General features: G+C 40.0%; 1 protein-coding gene across 1 annotated transcript in view; it reads left to right on the top strand.

Moving 5' to 3' along the window:
- MYRIP (myosin VIIA and Rab interacting protein) overlaps positions 1-21,747 on the top strand; it is a 443,644-nt gene that overhangs the window by 202,854 nt on the left and 219,043 nt on the right. The window contains exon 3 of the mRNA XM_002813907.6: positions 20,408-20,629. Within this exon, the coding sequence (XP_002813953.3) occupies positions 20,408-20,629 (222 nt within the window). The remainder of the gene's footprint in view (positions 1-20,407; positions 20,630-21,747) is intronic.

Below are 21,747 nucleotides of genomic sequence, written 5' to 3'. Positions count from 1 at the left end.
GGAAGAAATGAACTAATTTCTCATGCAAAATGAGAGAATTGAGACCTCTATGAACTTTAAACTAGAAGTTTTCTCTTTTCCTTATGAAATGTATCAATCATAGTCCAGCAAGATGTACATGAATTAGTGTTGCCTGTCCCTCTTTTGGAGGTACCTCCTTATTTGGCTGCCACATTACTGCATTATCTTGGTCTCTGTCTCAACACTCTGACAGATTTCTTGGTTTCATCAGTGCTTTTGTATTCTTTTGCTCCCTAACTACTGGTAATTTTCACTGCTTATCTTCAATACCTTCTCTTTGCTCTTTTACCATCAGAAATTGACTCACAGTTTCAGCTCCCACTTTTACAAGGATTATGCCATGATATAAATCAAGTGCTTGTCTCTCTCTCTCCAGAGCTCTATCCAGTCTGCTTTCCTGTCTCCCGCTAAACATGTTCACTTTGCTTTCAGTGAGTGAGACTAAATGCATGGTTTGCTACCCCAGCCTTCATTCTGACTTTCTTCTTCCTCTCCACAGTGTGTTCCCCTTATCATATGGGTTATGCAGACCAAAGACATGAGTGGTCTTTTGGTCCCTCATTTCCTGTATTCTGCCATCCCAGGCTTCACATCCTCTCAAATGTTTTGTCACCATGTCACTCATGCCCACATCACCCTTCCTGCTTCCACTGCCACCTCCCTGGTCCAGACTTTGCCAGCATTGGCCCTTGTCCCCTTCCTCTCACAGCTTCTACCTTTCCCATAGGCCCAGTAATTATAGCAATCCAGGGACTCCAAAAAGAGGTCACTTCCATAGGCAATGCTTCTAACATTATGGACAACCAAATCAATAAACTAGTCACAAAAAATAAGCACGAGAAAAATACTGGAAAGAAATGATCCCAAATAATAATACACATCACCTATCTAACAGCCCATACCAGAAACCCCACTTCCATCCCCAGCTTCTCACTACAATGAGCTCCAACATTCTATGCAGCAGGCTACTTAAAAACCTCTTATTCATTACTTCCTTTTCATTTCCCTTACCTGGTCTTCCCTGATGCTCTCAGCTTTTATAACCATCATTGTTACCAAAAGTTTTAACTAATGTCTCTCCTCTGATCCTGCTAGCAACCTTCTAATCCATTCCCTTGGGTCAGAGGTTTCTCTTTTTAAAGTAGATTGATAGTTTCATTGCCCATCGTTGCCAATGAATTTGTCTTCTTGTCCCATTTACTTTAAAAAATGTTCATTCTTTGGGGTGGCGTGCAAGGCCCCTTAGGACCAACCACAAACTTAACCTGCTCCCCAGCCTTTCCTCACTATTTCTGACTCCAACCACTGAACCAACCACTCATACCTTCTCAAACACACCACGTTCAGTTATGTATCTGCACCTTTGTACAAGGTGTCTTCCCTCCCTACAATATCCTGCCCCATTCTCCTGCTAGTGAACTCCTGCACATCCTTCCTGGCCTAGCACAAGCAGCGATGCTTCTGTAAACTGCACCCCACCTCCCTGATTGCCCACCTCTGCTGCCTCCTTACATGCCGATTGACATGCCTGTCTCTTGTACCTCAGACTTTGTTCTGTGGCTGTGTTTTTACCATTGTCTACTCCCTTAGGCTGTGAACTGTGATTTACTTTATGTCTCCAACACCTGGCAGAGAGCCAGGCATAAAATAGGAGCTTAAAGTCTTGGGTGAATGAATAAATGAAAGAATGAATGAATGTTCCAGGAATAAGGGAACCAATTCAATCCCCCGCCCCTTTTTTTTTTGTTAGACAACACATAAAATGTGTTTTTTTTTTTCAAGTGTGAATTACCATTAGCACAATACCATTACCATTAGCATTGTAAGTGATTCAAATTAATGAGAGATACCCTACTTTGAAAAGAAAACTGGGCATTCAAATGGACTTAGTGAACAAAATTAATATCTCTGCAAGATGATAAGGATATCTGTTTTGAACTGACATCTTTTAGGATTATTTTTAAGTTCCTTCTGTATTTGAATCTACATTTTTAAAAATAATTTCAGCTTTTATTTTAGATTCATGGGATACAAGCACTAGATTGTTACATAGGTATATTGCATGATGCTGAGATTTGTGATACAGATAATCCCCATCACTCAGATAGTGAGCATAGTACCCATAGCTAGTTTTTCAGCCCAAAACTCCTCTCTCTTCCACATCTAGTACTCCCCAGTGCCTGTTATTCCTGTCTTTATGCTCATGTGTTCTCAATGTTTACCTCCCACTTACAAGTGACAACATGTGGTATTTGGTTTTCTGTTCTTGCATTAAGAATTAATATGTGTTTAATACCAATTTATTCTTACCAATTATTACTTAACTTCTAGATGTGTGATAGAATCAAATAGTTGCAGCTGTTTAAATTACTTGATTGTATTTATTTCTAAAAATAGAATTTGTACATAATTACTTACACCTTTTGAGTTTTGTGCCTTGGTGTTTGGTCCAGCGCCCTGGCTGTTTGACAAGTCTTACCAGACAGTGCTTAAATTTCGAGTGAAGATGAACATTAAAGACAGGAACAGACAAGTGACCAACCTGTGTGAAGTGGCACATGTTATTTTGGGTCTGGTAACTGTCTATGGACTGAGGAGGGCTGTACTAGGAAATCGTAAGGTTTTCCTTGAGCTCAAACGTATGGGTACAGAATATCAGTTGCAAGGATCGTATATGCACCCAGGAAGAACTGTAAGTGTAGCAAATGGCAGACTTTACATGTAAGGCACATAATCACTTTTCTTGGCCCCCCTGATTTTTCTAATTTATAACTTTGATATTTGTATCTTGTATTCTTAAAACTGTTTGCACGGTGTACCTCTCCAACACCATTGTAGCCAACATGTTGATATCAAGTGCTAACATGAACAAGCTTCAGTTCTGGAAGCTGTGCAAGTGAAGGGATTCCACCAGGCCCCTGGGTGCTCATCATTCCAATATGGGGTATAGCCATGTATAAGCATACTCTAGAAAGCAAGCAGAGTAAAGCATGGAAGCCCCTCTTCTCTACCTCCGCAGATCTTGTAGGGATTAATTCTGCCAAATGCCTCACACATACTAGCATTCCATAAAGATAATTCCCATTCCTTTTTATAAAAGCATGACTAAGGCAAGGAAGCCTTTACCCCCCTTTGCTCTGGTAAGGGAGATGTCAAAGAAATGTAATATTTTAAGATGCTTTTAAAAAACATTCTGTAGGATTTTTTGATAGTTTTCTTTTTGTACACAAATTTAGGAAAGGTGATTCACTATACAGTAATAAGGGAAATTCCAGTTAGGAGGATCAGCTGTAGATAGACATCAGAGGGGTAGCTGGCTTAGCAGCTAGAGGGCATCACCAGTGAGACTTGGCATCTCTCCACAAACTGACATTTACCTTTACAAATATTCTCTTCTAGATGGATAAATCAAATATTAATAGAATTAAAGTAGGAGTTCACATACAATGCATGATGCATTAAATGTCAGAAAATGTGTGATGATCTGAGCTGTAGCGATCCTCTGAGCCTGTGTTCATCCTAGGTGAGTGACAGAATGAAGTCTGGAACATTTCTATCTTGTTTACAACAACCAAGAGCGTGATGACAGTTTCATTTCTCTTGGGAGATAGTTTTTTTGCTCAAGGTCAGATCTACATCAGTATGCCCAACAACAGGAAGAAAATTCTCTAGGACAAAAATATCTATTTCTGTGGGCACCATGTGATATAGGTTTTGACCAACTCTGGAGGAGTGCTTGTACTCAGCCAAAGGCTTGAACTTTGGAAATTTATTTGTATATATTATTAGTATGTGAAGGAAGAATGAAACAGCTTTAAATTCTGACATATTGTACTTATCTTTTATTCAGAAATAAGAATCCTATCCCTTAGTGGCACTGAAGATGTGAGAACCACTTGTCATCATATATGTCTGAATATTATTTTAGCTTTCCTGTGGTGCTTAGTTTCAGGTAGATTAAAAGCAAACACAAAGCAGAATGTTTGCCTTATGCATGATCCAAATTTACAGATGCAAAGGAAGAATTGATCAAATGTTCAGTTGTTTTGCCTACATGTTTTTACAGTGTTAGAAGCCTAAACAATTAATTGTTAGGAAGTTTTAATTTTCATTTGTCCACTGCTCGTGCTTTATCATAATCTCTTGCCCATTGGTTGAACTTGTATTTGAGGAGAAAGGACATGCACACCCAGCCACATGATTCAGGCCAATCCTCCTGTACTAGGGACAAAGGTGGCCATTCCTGTCCTCCTCTTTAAGGAGTTCATTGTCCTGTCAAAGGCACATAAGGAAAGTATTAAAATTCAGTGTGGTATGGGCTATAATCGAGTTAAGTACAAAACAGTAGCTATGCATGGCAGAACTAGAGACTTGGTAGAGAAGATGACATTTGAAATGTGAGTCTTGGAGGAAAAAGAGAAATTTGTCAGTAAAGCAGGGAGGGAATGGCATAGCATGTGGAGGAAAGGACACAGGCATACACAGGGATGGAGCACTCTTTACAGCTCAAGGGATCAGCACAGAGGAGTCATCATCAAATGGCTCTGAGTATTCATGGAGGCATTGTTTTTGACATTTATTTTGAGGCAGATCTCTCTGCTCTGGTCATTGAAGGCAGCTTGGAATGCTCGTGTGCAATGCAGGTCAGGGATGTGGAGAGTTCAAGCTAAGGCAATGGCAGAGCAGGAGCAGGGAAGGTGCCATTAAGCGTATTTTAATGCAGAATGGGTAGGATTCGGTGCAAGATTAAAGCCCAAAGTAAAAGAGAGGGAAAAGTAGAGAATGACTCTTAGGATTCCAGAGGGATCTTTGGGTAGAAGTTATGCTCTTTAGGAAAAAATACAGGAGTAGAAATAATACATGTATTATTAGATATTTTGAGTATTTTAGACATTTTGAGTTTGGTTCCACATAAGAATGTGACCTGGAAAAGCGACTGGCAGTTACAGATCCTAGGCAAAAATTCCAGGCAGTGACAACTCCTATGAGAAAATGTGAGACTGAAGACTTGAGAACTAGTGGCACATTAAAAGTAGTTTATGACACACATATGGATTACACTCCTCGATGGGGGAATATAGAACAAGGAAGGAAGAGGTCTAAGGAAAAAACTCTTGGAAAGAAAGAATGAAACATGAATTAATCTGAAGAGAAAGCCAGGTGGCTCTGAGGGAGTCACTGGTGTTAGGAGAACAGAGTGGTCACAAGTGCAGATGTCAAGGAGGCCATGTGGAATGTGGACTTTAAAAAAATCTGAATTTGACAATACGTGACTTCAGCTCTCTAATGTGTCAGTCAGGGTTCCATCAAGAAAACAGAAACCATCTAAATATTTCATACAGAGAGTTTTTGATTTGGGAAACTGCTTACAAGAGTATTAGAAGAGTTGGAAAAGCAACAGGAAAAACATAATGTTACCCAGAGATCAGTAACCATGCAGCCTGCCCCAGACTTAGGGTTGGAAGAAGAGGAAAGAGTGTTTAAGTAGGATCCCACAAGCCTGCACTCGCTCGATGGCATCACTGCTGCTGCCACTCTTGCTACTGATGGGACCCCCACTGCAAGAAGGAACCAAGCCACATTCACCCACAGTCTCCTGCCTCTGCTGGAACGTAAAGCCGAAAAATGATGTCTCCCTTCCACCTCCAGTCTCACACAAATGCCTTCCATTGGCAGAGCCTAACCAACAACAGCAGGCAGAAGAATCTAGGAAAGGTGGTTTCTAAGCTTCCAGCCCCCTGTGCTACACAGAGGAGACTATGGAAATGGAAGTGGAAGAAAGAGGCTTGGTCCCAACAGTCAATATCTCAGAGAAGGAACTAAGGCAACTGTTTTTATATCCTAGATACTGTTCTTTCTCCTTTTTCAAAATGATAATATGTAGTGTGTGCCCATTTTCACAGGACGTAACAGGGTGTCACGGGTTTATCAGTGATTCATGGACTTTGTGACTTTTTTGATGATTAATAAAGATTTAGGGCACAGTTTTCTCTAAGATTAATGTGGCCTATGTGAGACTAAACACAAAGAAGAAATGGGCTACACATAAGAAAGTAGGTGGTGGAGGAAATAGGGTACTCGCTCTTGTCAAGGACATGTGGAACCTGACTTTATGGAAAAGGAAGCTTCCTCTACTTGTATATGAAACGTTGTCTGTCAGCCTCCTTTATTCTCGTCCCTCACATCTCCACTTTTCTTGGGCTACTGCTCGAATGAAGTCATTCATAGCTCTTAAATGAAGGATCCTGGTCTGTCATATGCACTGTGGCTGATTTGAGAAGGTGGGAAATAAGATTGACCTTTCTACTTAACAGAGTTGTGAAGATAGTGATTGTCAAATGGTGTTTTGTGGAGGAGCCTGCCCTGAGCTACCATGAGATTAGGGAAGCAGAGATAGCTGGAGATGATTGGGTGGTGGGAGGTGCAGGAGGGGGATGGTGCTGGAGGGCAGGTGCAGAGAGAGATGGGACAGTCAGCACTTCAGGTAGGGATATCTACTTCACGTGTTTCCACTGGATCTGATGCACCTACAGACTTGGAATTGTGTCCCCTCTGTAGGCTAGATGCTTTTTGTGGGTTTTTTTTTTTTTTTACATGTCCGTGGCCAAAGTCTGGGTTTATGATGAAGCACTGGTATGCTGTGATATAATATGAGTGTACAGTGTGATCCCAGCTTTCTCACAGCTGTTCTCTCATTGCTCTTTTCAAGGAAATACTTATAATGCTCTTCAGATACCCTCACTGGTTATTAGAGAGCTTTCCACCTGCTCAAGGTCAGGACTGGATGTGCCTGATTTCATTCTCTGGCTATTGGCCAAATATTCCAGATGATCCAATGGAGAGATGGGAGCCTTTTCTGAGTACCTGCTGTGGAGCAGAATCTTAGCTGGTTTGAACTGAAATAATTCCAGGCATTTATGGGGCAGCTTTTACTTTTTGGTGCCTGCTGCACAACTCTGGTACATTTTCTTATTTATTTCTGCAACAAGCATTTCAGGATGCTGCTGATATCCCTTCTTTGCCAAAAAAAGAAACCAAGGTTTAGAAGACTGAGCGGCTCATAGCTGTGAAGAAGAGAGCTAGAGCCCTCAGTCTCTCCCAACATCCATGTTGACTGAGCTACTCACTGAACCTGAGGCCGGTGAGGTTCCTGTAGCCTTATCAGACGTGCTCATGTGGGATGAGCAGGGCATGGTGAGTTCTCCAACTGTCCAGGTTCTGGATTAAAATGGTCCCCTCCATTTATAACTGGTAACCACAAAGCGTATTGTTATGTGTCATTAACATTTGGAGGGAATGTTTAAATTTGATTTTCTTTACTCATAAATCTGTGGTATCAAGGGCTCTGTTAGCCTTGACAGATTTTTTTTTATAACACCATCAGGGGGCAGCAAAATGATTCTGTCTGAAAGTACCTAGTGGGAAAGTGATATTACCCGTGACAAACTAAACGTGAAGTACACTTTTAAATTATCATGAACACTGTTAATATTGTTATACTCTAAGGTGGGTTTGCCCTTTGGAGCCCAGCTCTTAAAAGCATTTATAACATTGCTGTAAGAAGTATTCCATGAGGTATTGGGGGAACCCACCCCCAATATTTCAACATAGGTTCTTTCTATTTTCCCTAAGTGTTGGCCGGTCTGAGAAATAAAGAGAAAGAGTACAAAGAGAGAAATTTTACAGCTGGGCCACAGAGGGTGACATCACATATTGGTAGGTCCATGATGCCTACCTGAGCTGCAAAACTAGCAGGTTTTATTAAGGATTTCAAAAGGGGAGGGGGTGTACGAACAGGGAGTAGGTCACAAAGATCACATGCTTCAAAGGGCAAAAGGGAGAACAAAGATCACATGCTTCTGAGGAAAAAGAGCAAGAACAAAGCAAAGATCACAAGGCAAAGAGCAAAATTAGAATTACTGATGAGGGTCTATGTGTATTGTCTTGATAAACATCCTAAACAACAGAAAACAGGATTCGAGAGCAGAGAACCAGTCTGACCTCAAATTCACCAGGGTGTGGTTTTTCCCCACCCTAGTAAACCTGAGGGTACTGCAGGAGACCAGGGCATATTTCAGTCCTTATCTCAACCGCACAAGATAGACACTCCCAGAGTGGCCATTTATAGACCTCCCCCCAGGAATGCAATTCTTTTGCTAGGGTCTTAATATTATATTCCTTGCTAGGAAAAGAATTTAGTGATATCTCTCCTACTTGCACGTCCGTTTGTAGGCTCTCTGTAAGAAGAAAAATATGGCTCTATTTTGCCCGACCCTGCAGGCAGTCAGACCATATGGTTGTCTCCCTTGTTCCCTAAAATCGCTGTTATTCTGTTCTTTTTCAAGGTGCACTGATTTCATATTGTTCAAACACACGTTTTACAATCAGATTTCATGTCGTTCAAACACACATGTTTTACAATCAATTTGTACAGTTAACGCAATCATCACAGGGTCCTGAGGTGACATGCATCCTCAGCTTACAAATATAACAGGATTAAGAGATTAAAGTAAGACAGGCATAAGAAATTATAAGAGGAGTATTAGAGAAGTGATAAATGTCCATGAAATCTTCACAATTTATGTTTCCTCTGCCATGGCTCCAGCTGGTTTGTCCATTTGGAGTCCCCGACTTACTGTAACAATGAGGGATCTGCTTCCTCACTTCACATTCACTGTTCAGTCTGCAACAGTCTGGCTCCTGCCTAGCTTCCACCACTTAAATTGCCTTTCTCAGGGTTACTGCTGACCCCCATGCAGCCAAATCCAGTGGATATATCTCTGTCCTCACAGCAAATAGTCATCCACTCTCCCCTTCTTGAAACATCCTCCTTGCTCCTCCTCAGTCCTTCTGTCTGGCTTCTCCTCTTCAGCCTTTTTGCCTGAGTTTAAATGTTTGGGGTTTTCTTGGCTTGTTCTTAGGCCCTCTTTTCCCCCTGGCTGCCCCTTCCCTCTGTGGTGGCTTATCCATTCCCCTATGTGTAAAGACGTTTATGATGATGACTTCCAAGCTCACTTAGCTGGCCCAGCCCTTCCTCTGAGCTGCTAAAACCCACATCCAGGTGTCCTTTTGGCATTGCTCTTCAGATGCCTCACAGATTTCACTAAAACTTGCTCCTGCCCACCCTAGTCTTCTCTCTTTCCATGAACAGCTTCACTCCCCACGTGGTTACACAAGCCAGAATCTGGTTTGTACTCTCTCCTGGCCCTCAACAGGTGCAACAGGGATCAGCCCACTTCCCTGCACTCTCCAATGACTCCTTCCCAGCCCAAACCTCAGTCACCCTCACCAAGATGACTGCAGTGCTCCCCATGCTTCACACATGCAAGATCCTCTAAGAGTGGGCTTTACCTGACAGTGGCTGATAGTTCCCTGCTCACATCCTCCATAACTTCCCCCTTGCACTTAGAAAAAATCTTGTGCTCCTCCTGTCTCCCCCCAATACTAAGCTCTTTTTCTTTGCTACTTGTTCTGTCTGGGATGCTGTGTCTTCCATTGGACTAGCTCCTTCTCATCTTCATGTTTTAATTGAAATGCCACTTCCCCAGAGAAGCCCTCTCTTGCCACCAATCTAAAGTAAGTCCTGATGTTATTTTCAGTCTGAGTATCCTACTTATTCTTATGAGAATGCCTCATAATTTATAGTTACTTTGTTTTGTTTAATTATTTATCATCTGAATTCCTAACTTAATGCACATTTTATGAAGAGAGGGGCTATGTCTTTTTTAAAAAAAAAAAAAAATCCTTAGCACCTGTAATTATAGGTGCCTAATAAGTGTGAATTGAGAGAATGATTGACATTCTAAGCAAAGCCCATGGCTATCAAGGGGCGGCAAGATGGGCAGGGTCAAGAGGACACCTGGATGGGGGTTTCTGCAGCTCAGAGGAGGGGCGGGACCAGCTAAGTGAGTTTGGAAGTCAGTTTCACAAACATCTTCACATACGGGAATGGATGAGTCACCCTAGGGGGACAGGGCAGGAGGCGGGAAAAAGAGGGCCAAGCTTACAGCTATAGATCAAAATTACCCTCTCTTTGGTAACTGAGTTGAAGGATAGCAAACAAGTGATGTACATGCCATCACTTCCTGCTACACCCATGGCAGACACTGCTACCTCATCATGACACCCAACTCCATTGAGCCTGTGTGTGTCCTCTCAACACAGAATGCTTCACCCTTTAACAACCTGTCAGAGCTGGCGTGGTGATAGACCAAGAGACCATGAAATGTTAATAGGCTTTTAAGATGCCTGTTGTAAGACCAGGAGGAGACTAGACCAGATGTAAGAAGATATTGCTAAAGATCAGACTAAGCATGTTCAACATCTTTAGGGAAATGCAAATAAAAGCCACAGTGAGCTAACACTTCACACCCCCTCTTACCCAGTGCTCAAGCAACAAATAAGTCTTGATCATTATTGCCCAGATGCTATTGCAGAAACCTTCTTGACATATAGCCAAATATGTTCAAATGTTATAGATACTTGGATCACTGAATTTCTTGCTAATCCAATGGAAAGACTAGTATTTGCTTTTGTAGCTTTGCACATTTAAAACCTCTAGCAACCCTGTGAAGTAGAAATTATAAGTGCCACTCAGAAAAACAGAGGCCCCAAAAGGTTGGGGAACTTTTTGGTAAGTGATGAGCCCAGCTATGAACACTAGCTTCTGACGTTAAACCCATCACTCTTTCCCATGTAGCTGACCATTTGAAGTCCTGGTCCTTCCCAAGATATTTCAAAGCAGGTAGCCTGTCTTGCATCATTCTTGGTTGATCTGTAATTAACCATTATAAGTCATACTATACAATTCTGCCCAATGACTTCTTCCATGAGATACTACAGGGCAATATAATCTAATAAGTGAGAGATGGTCTGAAGAATGGCACCCCATTCCACCACTGAGCCTGAAAAACACCTCATTTGCTTGGAATAAACTCTAGAGGGCTTTGTACAGTTATTACTAGACACCAGTGAGCTTTAAAATGCCATTGGAATTTGCAGTCCTGTGTATCAGCAAACAAAACTCATAAAGCTCAAGTTATCTTATGGATAGAGTTCACAGAGCTTTATGATCCCCAAATAATTTTCTTTTTGGATGTTTTATCCCATTTAATTTAGTATCTCTGAAATATCGATATAAGCCAGTCAATTTGAGGCTGTTGTTATACTGTTGAGAGATGTCAGAGCTGTCAATGACTTAGCACATCTTCTGCCTTCAATCTAAGGGACTGAATAACATCTTCCTTCCTTGGAAATATCACTTCTGTTCTGTCTCCCTGTTAACATTTTATTCAGCCAAGTGTATGTATATATTTTACCCTATAGAATTATTAGCTGGTCTGACATAGTTTTCCCTTACAATTCTGGATTCAGCCTCCCTTTATTATACAATAATCAAGCAACAAATAAGTACTGGGCACTTCTATGCAGAGCAGTGAGCCCTGCTCATGTGTTAGAAGATATGTAAGCCAGCTAAAGGTGCCCAAGAGCTAAAGCTGCAAAGATTCTGGATTGTCATGAACAGATGTTTATGATATACTGTTAAGTAAAAAAAGAAGTTGTAAAAACATACATAGATTTCCAAATCCAGTAGCAGGGTAAGATGAGCTGGTGAGATGCTTTCTTTTACTAAAACCAAACAAAAATACTAATAAACTGTAGGGTTTAATGTAAGAAAGGGAAAATATTTGCAAATTATGTATCTGATAAGGGACTTGTATCTAGAATATATAAAAAACCCTTACAACACACCAGAAAAGGACAAATAATCTAATTTAGAAATGGGCCACCTGGTCCTAGTGGCTCATGCCTGTAATCCCAGTGCTTTGGGAAGCTGAGGTAGGAAGATTACTTGAAGCTAGGAATTTGAGACCAGCCTGGGCAGCAAAGCAAGACCCTGTCTCTACAAAAAAATTATGTAAAAAATTAGCCAGGCGTGACATGCCTGTAGTCCCAGCTACTTGGGAGGCTGAGGTGGGAGGATCACTTGAGCCCAGGAGTCCAAGGCTGCAGTGAGCTATGATGCCACCACTGCATTCCAGCATGGATGACAGAGCAAAACCCTGTCTCTACATGAAAGAAAGAAAGGAAAGAAAGAGAGAGAGAGAAAGAAAGGGAGAGGGGAGAAGAGGGGAGGGGAGGGGAGGAAGGGAAGGAAGAGAAAGAAGGGAAAGAAAGGAGAGAAAGAAGGGAAAGAAAGGAAAGAAAGAAGGAAATGGGCCAAAAATTTGAATAAACTTTTCTCCAAGGAGATGTACAAATGACCAATAAACACATGAAAAGATGTTCAACCTCATCAGTCATTAGGGAAGTGCAAGTCAAAAGCATGAGATACCACCTCACACCCCCTAAGATGGCTGTAATTTTTTAAAATGCAGACAATTACAAGTATTGGGGAGGATGTGGAGAAATTCAAACCCTCACATCTTGCTGGTGGGAATGTAAAATGGTACAGCCATTTAGAAAACAGTCTGGAAGTTTCTCAAAAAGTTAAAAAAAAGTGTTACTATGTGACCTACCAATTCTACTCCTATAATTGAAAATACATATCCACACAAAAACTTGTACATGAATGTTTATATCAGCACTCATCATACTAACCAAAAATTAGAAACAATGTAAATGTTTATGGCGAATGAATGGATAAATAAAATATGGCATATCCATAAATTGAATATTATTTAGCAGTAAAAAGGAATGAGATGCTGATGCATGCTACAACATGGATAAATGTTGAACACATTATGCAAAGTGAAAGAAGCCAGACACAGAAGGCCACATATGATATTATTTCATTTATATAAAATGTTCAGAATAGGCAAACTCATAGAAACAGAAAGTAGATTAGTGGTTGTCAGAGGCTGAGGGCAGGGGAGAATGCTTCAGGAATACTGAATTTCTTTTTGATGCGATGAAAATGTTATGGAGTAAGACAGTAGTGGTGGTTGCACAACTTTTTGAATATACTAAAAACCACTGAATTGTATATACTTAAGAGGAGTGAATTTATATGTGAATTATATCTTAATTTTTTCAAAGTCTGGGGAGGGGAGTAAGAAAGGAAAATTCCTAGAGGGTATGTCTTAGTCTATTTGGCCGCTATAACAAAATATCATAGACTGGGTGGCTAATAAACAAAAGAAATGTATTTCTCACAGTTTTGGAGACTGGGAGATCCAAGATCAAAATGTCAGCTGATTTGGTATCTGTCTGCTTCCTGGTTCATAGATAATGTCTTCTCTCTGTGTCCTCACATCGTGGAAGGGGAAGGCGGCTCCCTGGAGTCCCATGTATAATGGTACTAGTCCCATTCACGAGGATTTTACTCTTATCACCTAATCACCTCTCAATGGCCCCACCTCCTAAAACCATCACACTGGGGGTTAGTTTTCAACCTAAGAATTTTCACAATCATTCAGACCACAGCAGGGTAAAAGTGAAAGAAGGAATTTAAAACCAGAGTGGTCTGCCTAATTCAGTGGGAAACAGGGCTCTAGGTTCTGATGGCTAGGGGCTGCAATGGTAATTTCTTCATGGGGCAGGAGATGTGGCCTTGAGCCTTTGCAAGACAAGCAGCTGAAAATGAGATGCCTGCTTAGAGTTTGGTCTTGAAGGGCTGTACTCTTAGTGAAAGAGAACCCAGAAAAATTTTGCCTACTGGCTTAGGGGATCTACAAAATAAGTTTCTTTACCTGGGCCCTTGGGTGAGAGAAATGAAGTCTCCCATAAGAAATCAAAACCTCAAAACCCCAAGCCTCCACCACAACAAGGTATTGAAAACTAAAATTGTATAAGTCACGTAGTAATGGATTCCCCAAGATGAGAAACAGATGTGAAGCTGTTCTAGAATTGAGGACTTCTTGGTGATGACTCATGAATGATTTGTACAGAAAAGGTGCACTTACATAAAAAGCAGTCTTGAGTGGAGATTATCTTAATCAAAATGACAAACCATGAAAACAAAGGACCTACCTGGAACAAGAGTTAATAGATGCAACCAACAGACGGATTTGTGCCACCTCTAAGAACTGAATATAAGAATCAGGAAGGGGGTATAAGAGAAGTATATTTAAAATTATTTTTAGAAAAAAGTATAGGAACCAAGGAATGAATGGCACCAAGGAGAAAAGGACAGGCAGGCTTAAACGGAAACAAATCATTAGAACTTCTGGAAATATAAAAATCAGTAAAATTTCAATTAAAATCCAGGAAGAGGTTATAAAAGAAGTATATTTAAAATAATTTTTAAAAGAAGGTATAGGAACCAAGAAATGAATGGCACATGAGTGGAACAGGCATATTTAAATGGAAACAAATCATTAGAACTTCTGGAAATATGAAACTCAATACAATTTCAAAGGATTAAATAGTAGAGAAAATGCAGATGAACAAAGAATTATTAAAATGGAAACTAGAACTGAAGTACTTACCCAGAATGTATCTCAGAAATACAAAGAGATGAAACAAAGAGATTAGGAGACATGGAAGAACAGAAAAGCTTTGAGATATAATTGGAATTCCAGGAGGAGAAAATAGAGCAGGAGACAATATTCAAAAATGTTGTCTAGAGAATTCTTTAGAATTAATGAAGTTTTAAAAAATGACAAAGAGACCCAAGCAAAATGAATGCAAACAAATCCACACTTAGTCACTTCATAGTGAAACTGAAGAATACTAAAGACAAATTTAAAAATTCTTAAAACTAACCAGTGAGAGTCTTCTACAAAGGAAGACTCTGACAGACTTCCCATTGCAACAATTGATACCAAAAAACAAAAAACAAAAAACAAAAAACCTTTATTCAAAATGAGCTGTCAACTTGGAATTCTGCAGCCTTCTAAACTGTCATTGAAATGTAAGGGTTAAATAGAGGCTGCTAGAGTTTACCTTGATGAAAGAATTACCAGAAGAACTGAAGCAATAAAGAAAATTAACAGAAGGAAAATCAGATGCAAGAAGCAATAATGGGCAACGAAATTGATAAGTGTGTATAAATCTATACAAAAATCAATTTAAAATAGCAAGAGTTCTGCTATTGATGATTGCTGAGTAAGCTTCTATTGGACCAACACTCCTGCAAATAAAAAATACGCTTTCTGGAGGAAGTACATATTGCCTTAGAACACCCCATTTGCAACCAGATGCATGAGATGCTGGAGAAGCATTGATACTTAGATGAAGGAAATGACACTAGTTGAGTTTCCTATCTTTAGGACTTTCAGTCTCAGGGCAGGCCCTAGTCTTCTTCATGTGGGGTGGCTAAAACCTCAACCAAACAATATCAAGCATAATTTTTGCAATTACAAACCAACATTAAATCAGTAGCCATGTAGAACACCAGAGGAAATTAAAGTTTGTATTGTTGATGACGAGACATCTGTTAACTTTATACATTAGTCCAAATATGCATGTTAATATGTTAAAGCTAACCACTAAAAGAAATGAAACATGCCTACTCATAATGAAAAAACACAGAGAGTGAAGAAAACCAATCAATCTGATAGAAAGTAGGAAGAAACAGAAAAGGCATGGTAAATAGAAAATAAAACATAGCATAGTAGAAAAAAGTCCAAATCTATTAGTAATTTCAATATAAATGTATTTGTCTTGCTCTCAGTGAATCTGCATTTTTGCATAAGATAAAATAATCATGGAGTACAGAAAGCAGTCAGCTACACATTTGTCTCAGGTGAGCCAAGGGATGACTTTTAATTCTGTCCTTTGTCCCATACCTGTGAAGATGAGATGTTAATTTACACTGTCAGGGTAAAATTGAATGGAAGTAAAGGGCCGTCCTTGTGAGCAAATTGCAAGGGAGGTATGTAGCCTTTTATCTTGTAGCTGTCTATTTAGGAATAAAGGGAGGCAGGTTTGCATGGCCTAGTTCCCAGCTTGTCTTTTCCCTTTGGCTTAGCGGGTTTGGGGTCTGGGGACTTTATGTTCCTTTTACAAAACATATTGCCCTGGATGGTCTCCCTCACAAATTTCTCACAAGGAAATTCCCTGTGAGCCACTAAATCTTTCAGGATACATATCCCCCTATAAACTAGTCCTAAAACTGAGTTCTGTTGACTCTCATCTGACAATGTCAATTACCAGCTTATTGTCACAGGTACGGGACAATGACAAGACCAGAAATCATCTTCCTGCCTACCCTGAGATGGATGCAGAATTGACTTTTCCCTCTGCGCCCTCTTTTCACATGTGAAATGTAGATTTGTGAATGCTAATCAGAGCCTCACAAGAATGTAACCATTTACATCATTGTCTACCCCCCTTCCTGTTTTCTCTCTGGCTCACACTTTCTCCTTTAAATACTGAAGTTCCCAAACCCTCTTTGGAAAAAGCTCAGGTCACAGATGCTCCCATGACTTGTGTTTTTCCCGGAAGTGTCCTCAACCTTGGCTGAATAAACCTCTATCCATTGAGACCTGCCTCAGTCACTTTTTGGTTCACATCTTGTTATCAGTCGGTAGAGAATAAACATTCTTTTCGAACACATATGGGGCTTTACACAAATTGGCTAACTATGAAGCTATAATGAAAGTCTCAATGAATACTAAGGAATTTATTTGAGACACTCTAATCAAAATGTTAAAAAAAAGTTAATAACAAAAGCCACATATTTGGAAAATTTTAAACCTGAGAATGATAAAATATGTAAGACTAAATGACAATAAAAAAATTTCTTATTTAAAACCTGCAAGGTACAACAAAAATGATGTGTTGAGAGAGTTTTATAGTCTTAAATGCATAGATTAGGAAAGAGTAAATGTTAAAAGTGAGTTTACTTTAAAACATTTTACTTGTTAAAAGTTAGAGAAAAGAATAAACTCAAACCAGTAGAAAGAAGAAATAATAAAGACTGGACTTTATTGCAATGGAGAACTAATAAACCATGTAGACAACCATCACCGTAACTAAAAGCTAGTTATTCTTAAAATTAATGAAATAAGTAAACCTCTGAACTTACTGAACAAGGGACAAATAAACAATATTCTGAAAGAAAAGAGGGACATAATGACAGAGGTAGCAGAGATCTTATAATCATGAGAGAAATTTGTGAACCACTTTATATCAACACACTTGAAAACCTAAACAAAAATAGAACATTTTTTAGGTTTCATAATTAAAATAGTATAAATAATACCATCCTTTTAATTTAAAAATATGGGGACAGGGGAAGGAGAGAGAGGGAACAAGGGGGCAGGGGAGAGAAAGAAAGGTAATTCTCATGGTCTTCCTTCTTGCTTACCTGTGTCCTGATTCATTTACTCCTATGCCTTGTGAGTCAGACAAGGGTGACTCCTACATATGCAGCCATTTTTTACCAGTTAGGTCACAGCTTGGGATAATTTTCCTCTAACCAGCCATGAAGGGCCCTGGAACAAGAGAAGAGAGGGGACATATGGCAACCTGGATAGGCACAGATGGAACAGCAACATGTCCAGTGACAGGGCCTATGAAGGAATCCCAAAGGTGGTGGCTGAGGGCTTTAACTGCAGCATGCCCACATGAAATGGCTTTCTGTTCGGCCTGGAGCTGGGTTCCTCTTCCATCACCTTCCACTACCCTTAAGCCACTGGTAATAAACGTCCGTCACCTACCACACCTTAGAGTTTGCTGCTTCAATGAACTGAAAAGAAGGGATTTGTCCATGCTTGAGGAAAGTTGGGGTGGAGAAAGGCTACCTAGTCACATAGACCATGCCTCAATCTATTCAATAAAAGGTTAACATTAATGTTGAAATTAAAAAAAAAGAAAATAATCTTCATCAGTGAATAAATATTTTATCATGCCTTAAAAAGTCTTGTCTAACATTTAAAAAGTCAGAATAGGAGGAAGAGATAGCTTGCAAAGGAATTGGAAAAGGGCTGAGAAAACAAGAGTAACACGAGGAAGGGAAGAGAATATTTCAAGAATGTAAGAATAATCAGGTAAGACAAGGCCTAGAAAGTCCCTTTGGATCTTGCAACATGAAGGTCAGTGGGGGATCTCAAGCAGAGATTTTGTTTTCTTTAAGAAAAAGAACAAAAGGCCCATTGGAGTGGACCCAGGAGTGAGTGGAAATAAAGAACATATATTGACCACCAGGGATGGTTCTTTCAGGAATTTTAACTAGAAGAGGTTAGGACTATTAGAGAGTGGTAATTAGATGAGAATATAGTGTTGAGGAAAGTTTGTACTTACTGTTTTCCTTTTTTTTTTTTTTTACAGTAGAAACTATATTAGTTTCCTGAGGCTGCTGTAACAAATTATCACAAATAGGTGGCTTAAAACAATAAGAATGTATTATCTCCCTCTTGTGGAGGTCAAAAGTCTACAATCAGGCATTGGCAGGGCCACACTCCCTCCCAAGTCTCTTGGGGGAGAATCTGCCCATGCCTCCTTCCTAGCTTTTGGTGGCTGCTGGCAAACCTTGGTGTTACTTGGATTGTAGCCACAGCACTCCAATCTCTGCCTTTGTCTTCACATTGCCTTCTCTGTGCATCTCTTAAAGGACAGTTGTCATTGGATTTAGAGCTCACTCAGATAATGCAGGATAACTACATCTCGACATTCTTAATTTATAAGACCCCTTTTCCAAATAAGATAATAGTTACAGATTCCAGTGATTTAGGGCATGGACATATCATTTAAGAGAGCCAACCTTCAACCCACTACAGGGGCTAATTGACTATGTATATAAACTGATAGGGTGGTCTAGGCCTTCTCAAGCAAGACATAAAGTCCAATGTCCATGAAAGAAAAGCCTGACAGATTTAACTACAGAAAAATTAAGCATTTCTAAATGAGAATAAACACCATAAACATAAAAAGACAAGGGCAGAATGGGAGAAAATATTTGCCACATACATCTTAAATATATCCAGTATTAACTGCATAATCACAACTGGGTATAAAAAATAGTAATAGTGGTAAAGAGTAGTAAATAGTCATAGTAAAAATAAAAATAGTAGTAAAGATAAAAAGTAAAAAGAAGTAATAAAGTAAAATAGTAGTAAAACAATAGTAGTATTAAATAGTAGTAAAATACTATCAAGTATTATCATAGTGGAATGCTGTAGTAAAATATAGTATAGATGCTCCTTGATTTACAGTGGGATTGCGTCCTAGTAAACCCATCATAAGTTGAAACTGTCATAAGTTGAAAATGCTTTCAATAAACCTAACCTACTGAACATCACAGCTTAGCCCAGCCAACTTAAACATGCCCAGAACACTTACATTAGCCTGCAGCTGGGCAAAGTCATCTGACAACATAGTAAAACATAGTCCACCGTAGAATATCTCCCTCATGACCTCATGGCTGACTGGGAGCTGTGGCTCACTGCTGCTGTGCTCAGCATCATGATAGAGTATTGTATCACTTTCTGGTGTTTTTTAATGAATCCATATAGTTTCTGCATCATCAGAAAGTTGAAAAATCATAAGTTGAACCATTATAAGTGGGGGACTGTGTTTTACTATTATAATGATAGTGTGCAACAGTAGGAAAATAGTAAAAGTAGTAGTAAAACTAGTAATATAGTAGTACTAAAATAGTAAAAATTATAGTCTAGTAATATAGTACAGTAATAGTAAAATAGTAGTAAAAATAATAATTTTTCTACTGTTCTTTGGGGACTCCCATTTTCGTAGCAGGAAAAACAACTCAAACCTGCTGATTCAGAGTAATTTTTTTTTTTTTTCCCCAGGTTACTCAACCTGTTTGCAGTGTATTTTTCTTCTCACTGAGCACAGAGAGGAGTGTATGCACGGTCATGTTTTGCATTAATGTGGCTGGCTGTGTGCCCAGTGACCAGGAGCTTTTTAGAAGAACAGAATTGTTCTTTTATCCAACTATGAATCACCAGTGCCTCGATCTGCCCATCACCCATAGAATCCTTATTGACTCATATAGATTTGAAAGCTTTTAAAAATCCTTGAGTACTTCAGTTTCCAGGGATGTTAAATAAAGCCAGGACTGCATTTATCATATTCCCAGCTGGGCTGTGTGAGGATTAATGTTTTATCATAAGTGATCTCCTGCTCCTTTAAAAAGGCATTAATTAAGTTAAAGGTTTTATTTTTCAAGGTTGTGCATATTAGTTTTTTAATAACTTGTATCTCAATGTAGTCTCTGAAATGTAAGTAATAAGGTTTTCATGCTTTCTCATAGAAAATCTGACATAAAGGAGGAGTACACAAAACTAATCCATGATTAATGTTCTTCTCTGGACATAATGTTGAGCAGTTGATCTTTCTGAGTTCTCTTGTTCTCCAGGAAGGTCCTACATGGTAGCTTGGCCTAAGGGATGGACAGGGTGCGTGCTTTGGGGAGACACCCCCTGACTTGATGTTGTGTTTCTCTCCTCCTCCCGTTTCCCCTACCTTGGTTTCCCAGTGAGCTGAAGCAGAAGCTGGATGAGGAAGGCAGCAAGTGCAGCATCCTCTCGAAGCACCAGCAGTTTGTGGAGCACTGCTGCATGCGCTGCTGCTCGCCCTTCACCTTCCTTGTCAACACCAAGCGCCAGTGTGGAGATTGCAAATTCAATGTCTGCAAGAGCTGCTGCTCCTACCAGAAGCACGAAAAGGCCTGGGTCTGCTGCGTCTGCCAGCAAGCGAGGTGAGTGGTTGGTGCATTCCCAGGGTCTACACTGGTGATTTAGAGAGATTTACCTGCCACTTCCTTCAGTCAGGTAGGACCAGCTATGATTGGTAGATCAACACAGAGTATTGACCAAAGTAAATAGCTTGCTGAAGAGAGATGCATGGATAAGGAAACCTGTTGATCTTTATAGGGAGGATGAGAGAGGGCCCCCCAGGAGCACCTGGGTGTGAATAGAAAGGGCTTTCTTGGGATTGAAGATGCAGCTCCTACATATGTTATTCATCTTTTTGGAATTTCTCATCTGGTCTCATCCTTTCATTCGTTCATTGCATAAGCATGTGTTGGATTCTTAGGAATTATGCTGGGTGCAGGAAACATGATGGTGAATTAGGCCAATTATGAGTGACTCAGAGGCATAGCGGATGGTGTGATACGTAAGTGCTGGGCCTTCGTATGTGGAGATAAATGCCCTGACTAATTTGTCTAGTGGCTATGAGGGCACTGAGCAAGGAGAGACTGGCCCTAGGGCTTGGAGAAAGCTTCATAGAGGACAAGAAATAAAAGCAAGATTGTGAAAGACAAAAAAGAGTCAATGCCGTAAAAGGGGAGATGAAGACAACCTTGTGAAGGAAATAACAAGCATGGCATTTCACATTCTCCCTCAGCGACCAGCAGAGCACTTCTTTGATCTGTTGAGTATTTGGAAACTGATGAGTTTGATAAATCAGTGTTTGGTATTTTTCTGTGCTGATCCTAGCATCTGTAGTGTGCATTGTGATTCGTATTTGCTGCATGCTTCCAAAATGCCTGTTAATGAGTGAAGCAGAGATGAGCAGGTCCTGGAAGCACACACTCAGAAGCCCTTGCCTCCCACACCTTTTCCTTCTTTCCTCCTTTCTCCTCTCCCTGCCCTATTTACTCGCTTGTATCCTTTAATGCATCAAGACCTAGAATTTTCCCATAGAGCTAGTTAATGGGGACAGCTGCCAAGTTTCCTTGGGGTCTCCAAGGAATCAGGCTCTGGGCTACAAAATGTATATATTCATATTCATTCCAGAGACACAAACTGAAACAAAAAGTGGTATGTTAAGCACCCAGTATCCAAGGCTGGGTGCTGCGCAGGTCCTGTGCCT

Source organism: Pongo abelii, chromosome 2 (genome assembly GCF_028885655.2).
Source record: "Pongo abelii isolate AG06213 chromosome 2, NHGRI_mPonAbe1-v2.0_pri, whole genome shotgun sequence".
Classification (NCBI taxonomy): Eukaryota; Metazoa; Chordata; class Mammalia; order Primates; family Hominidae; genus Pongo; species Pongo abelii.
This window is presented reverse-complemented; position numbering and strand designations above follow the sequence as displayed.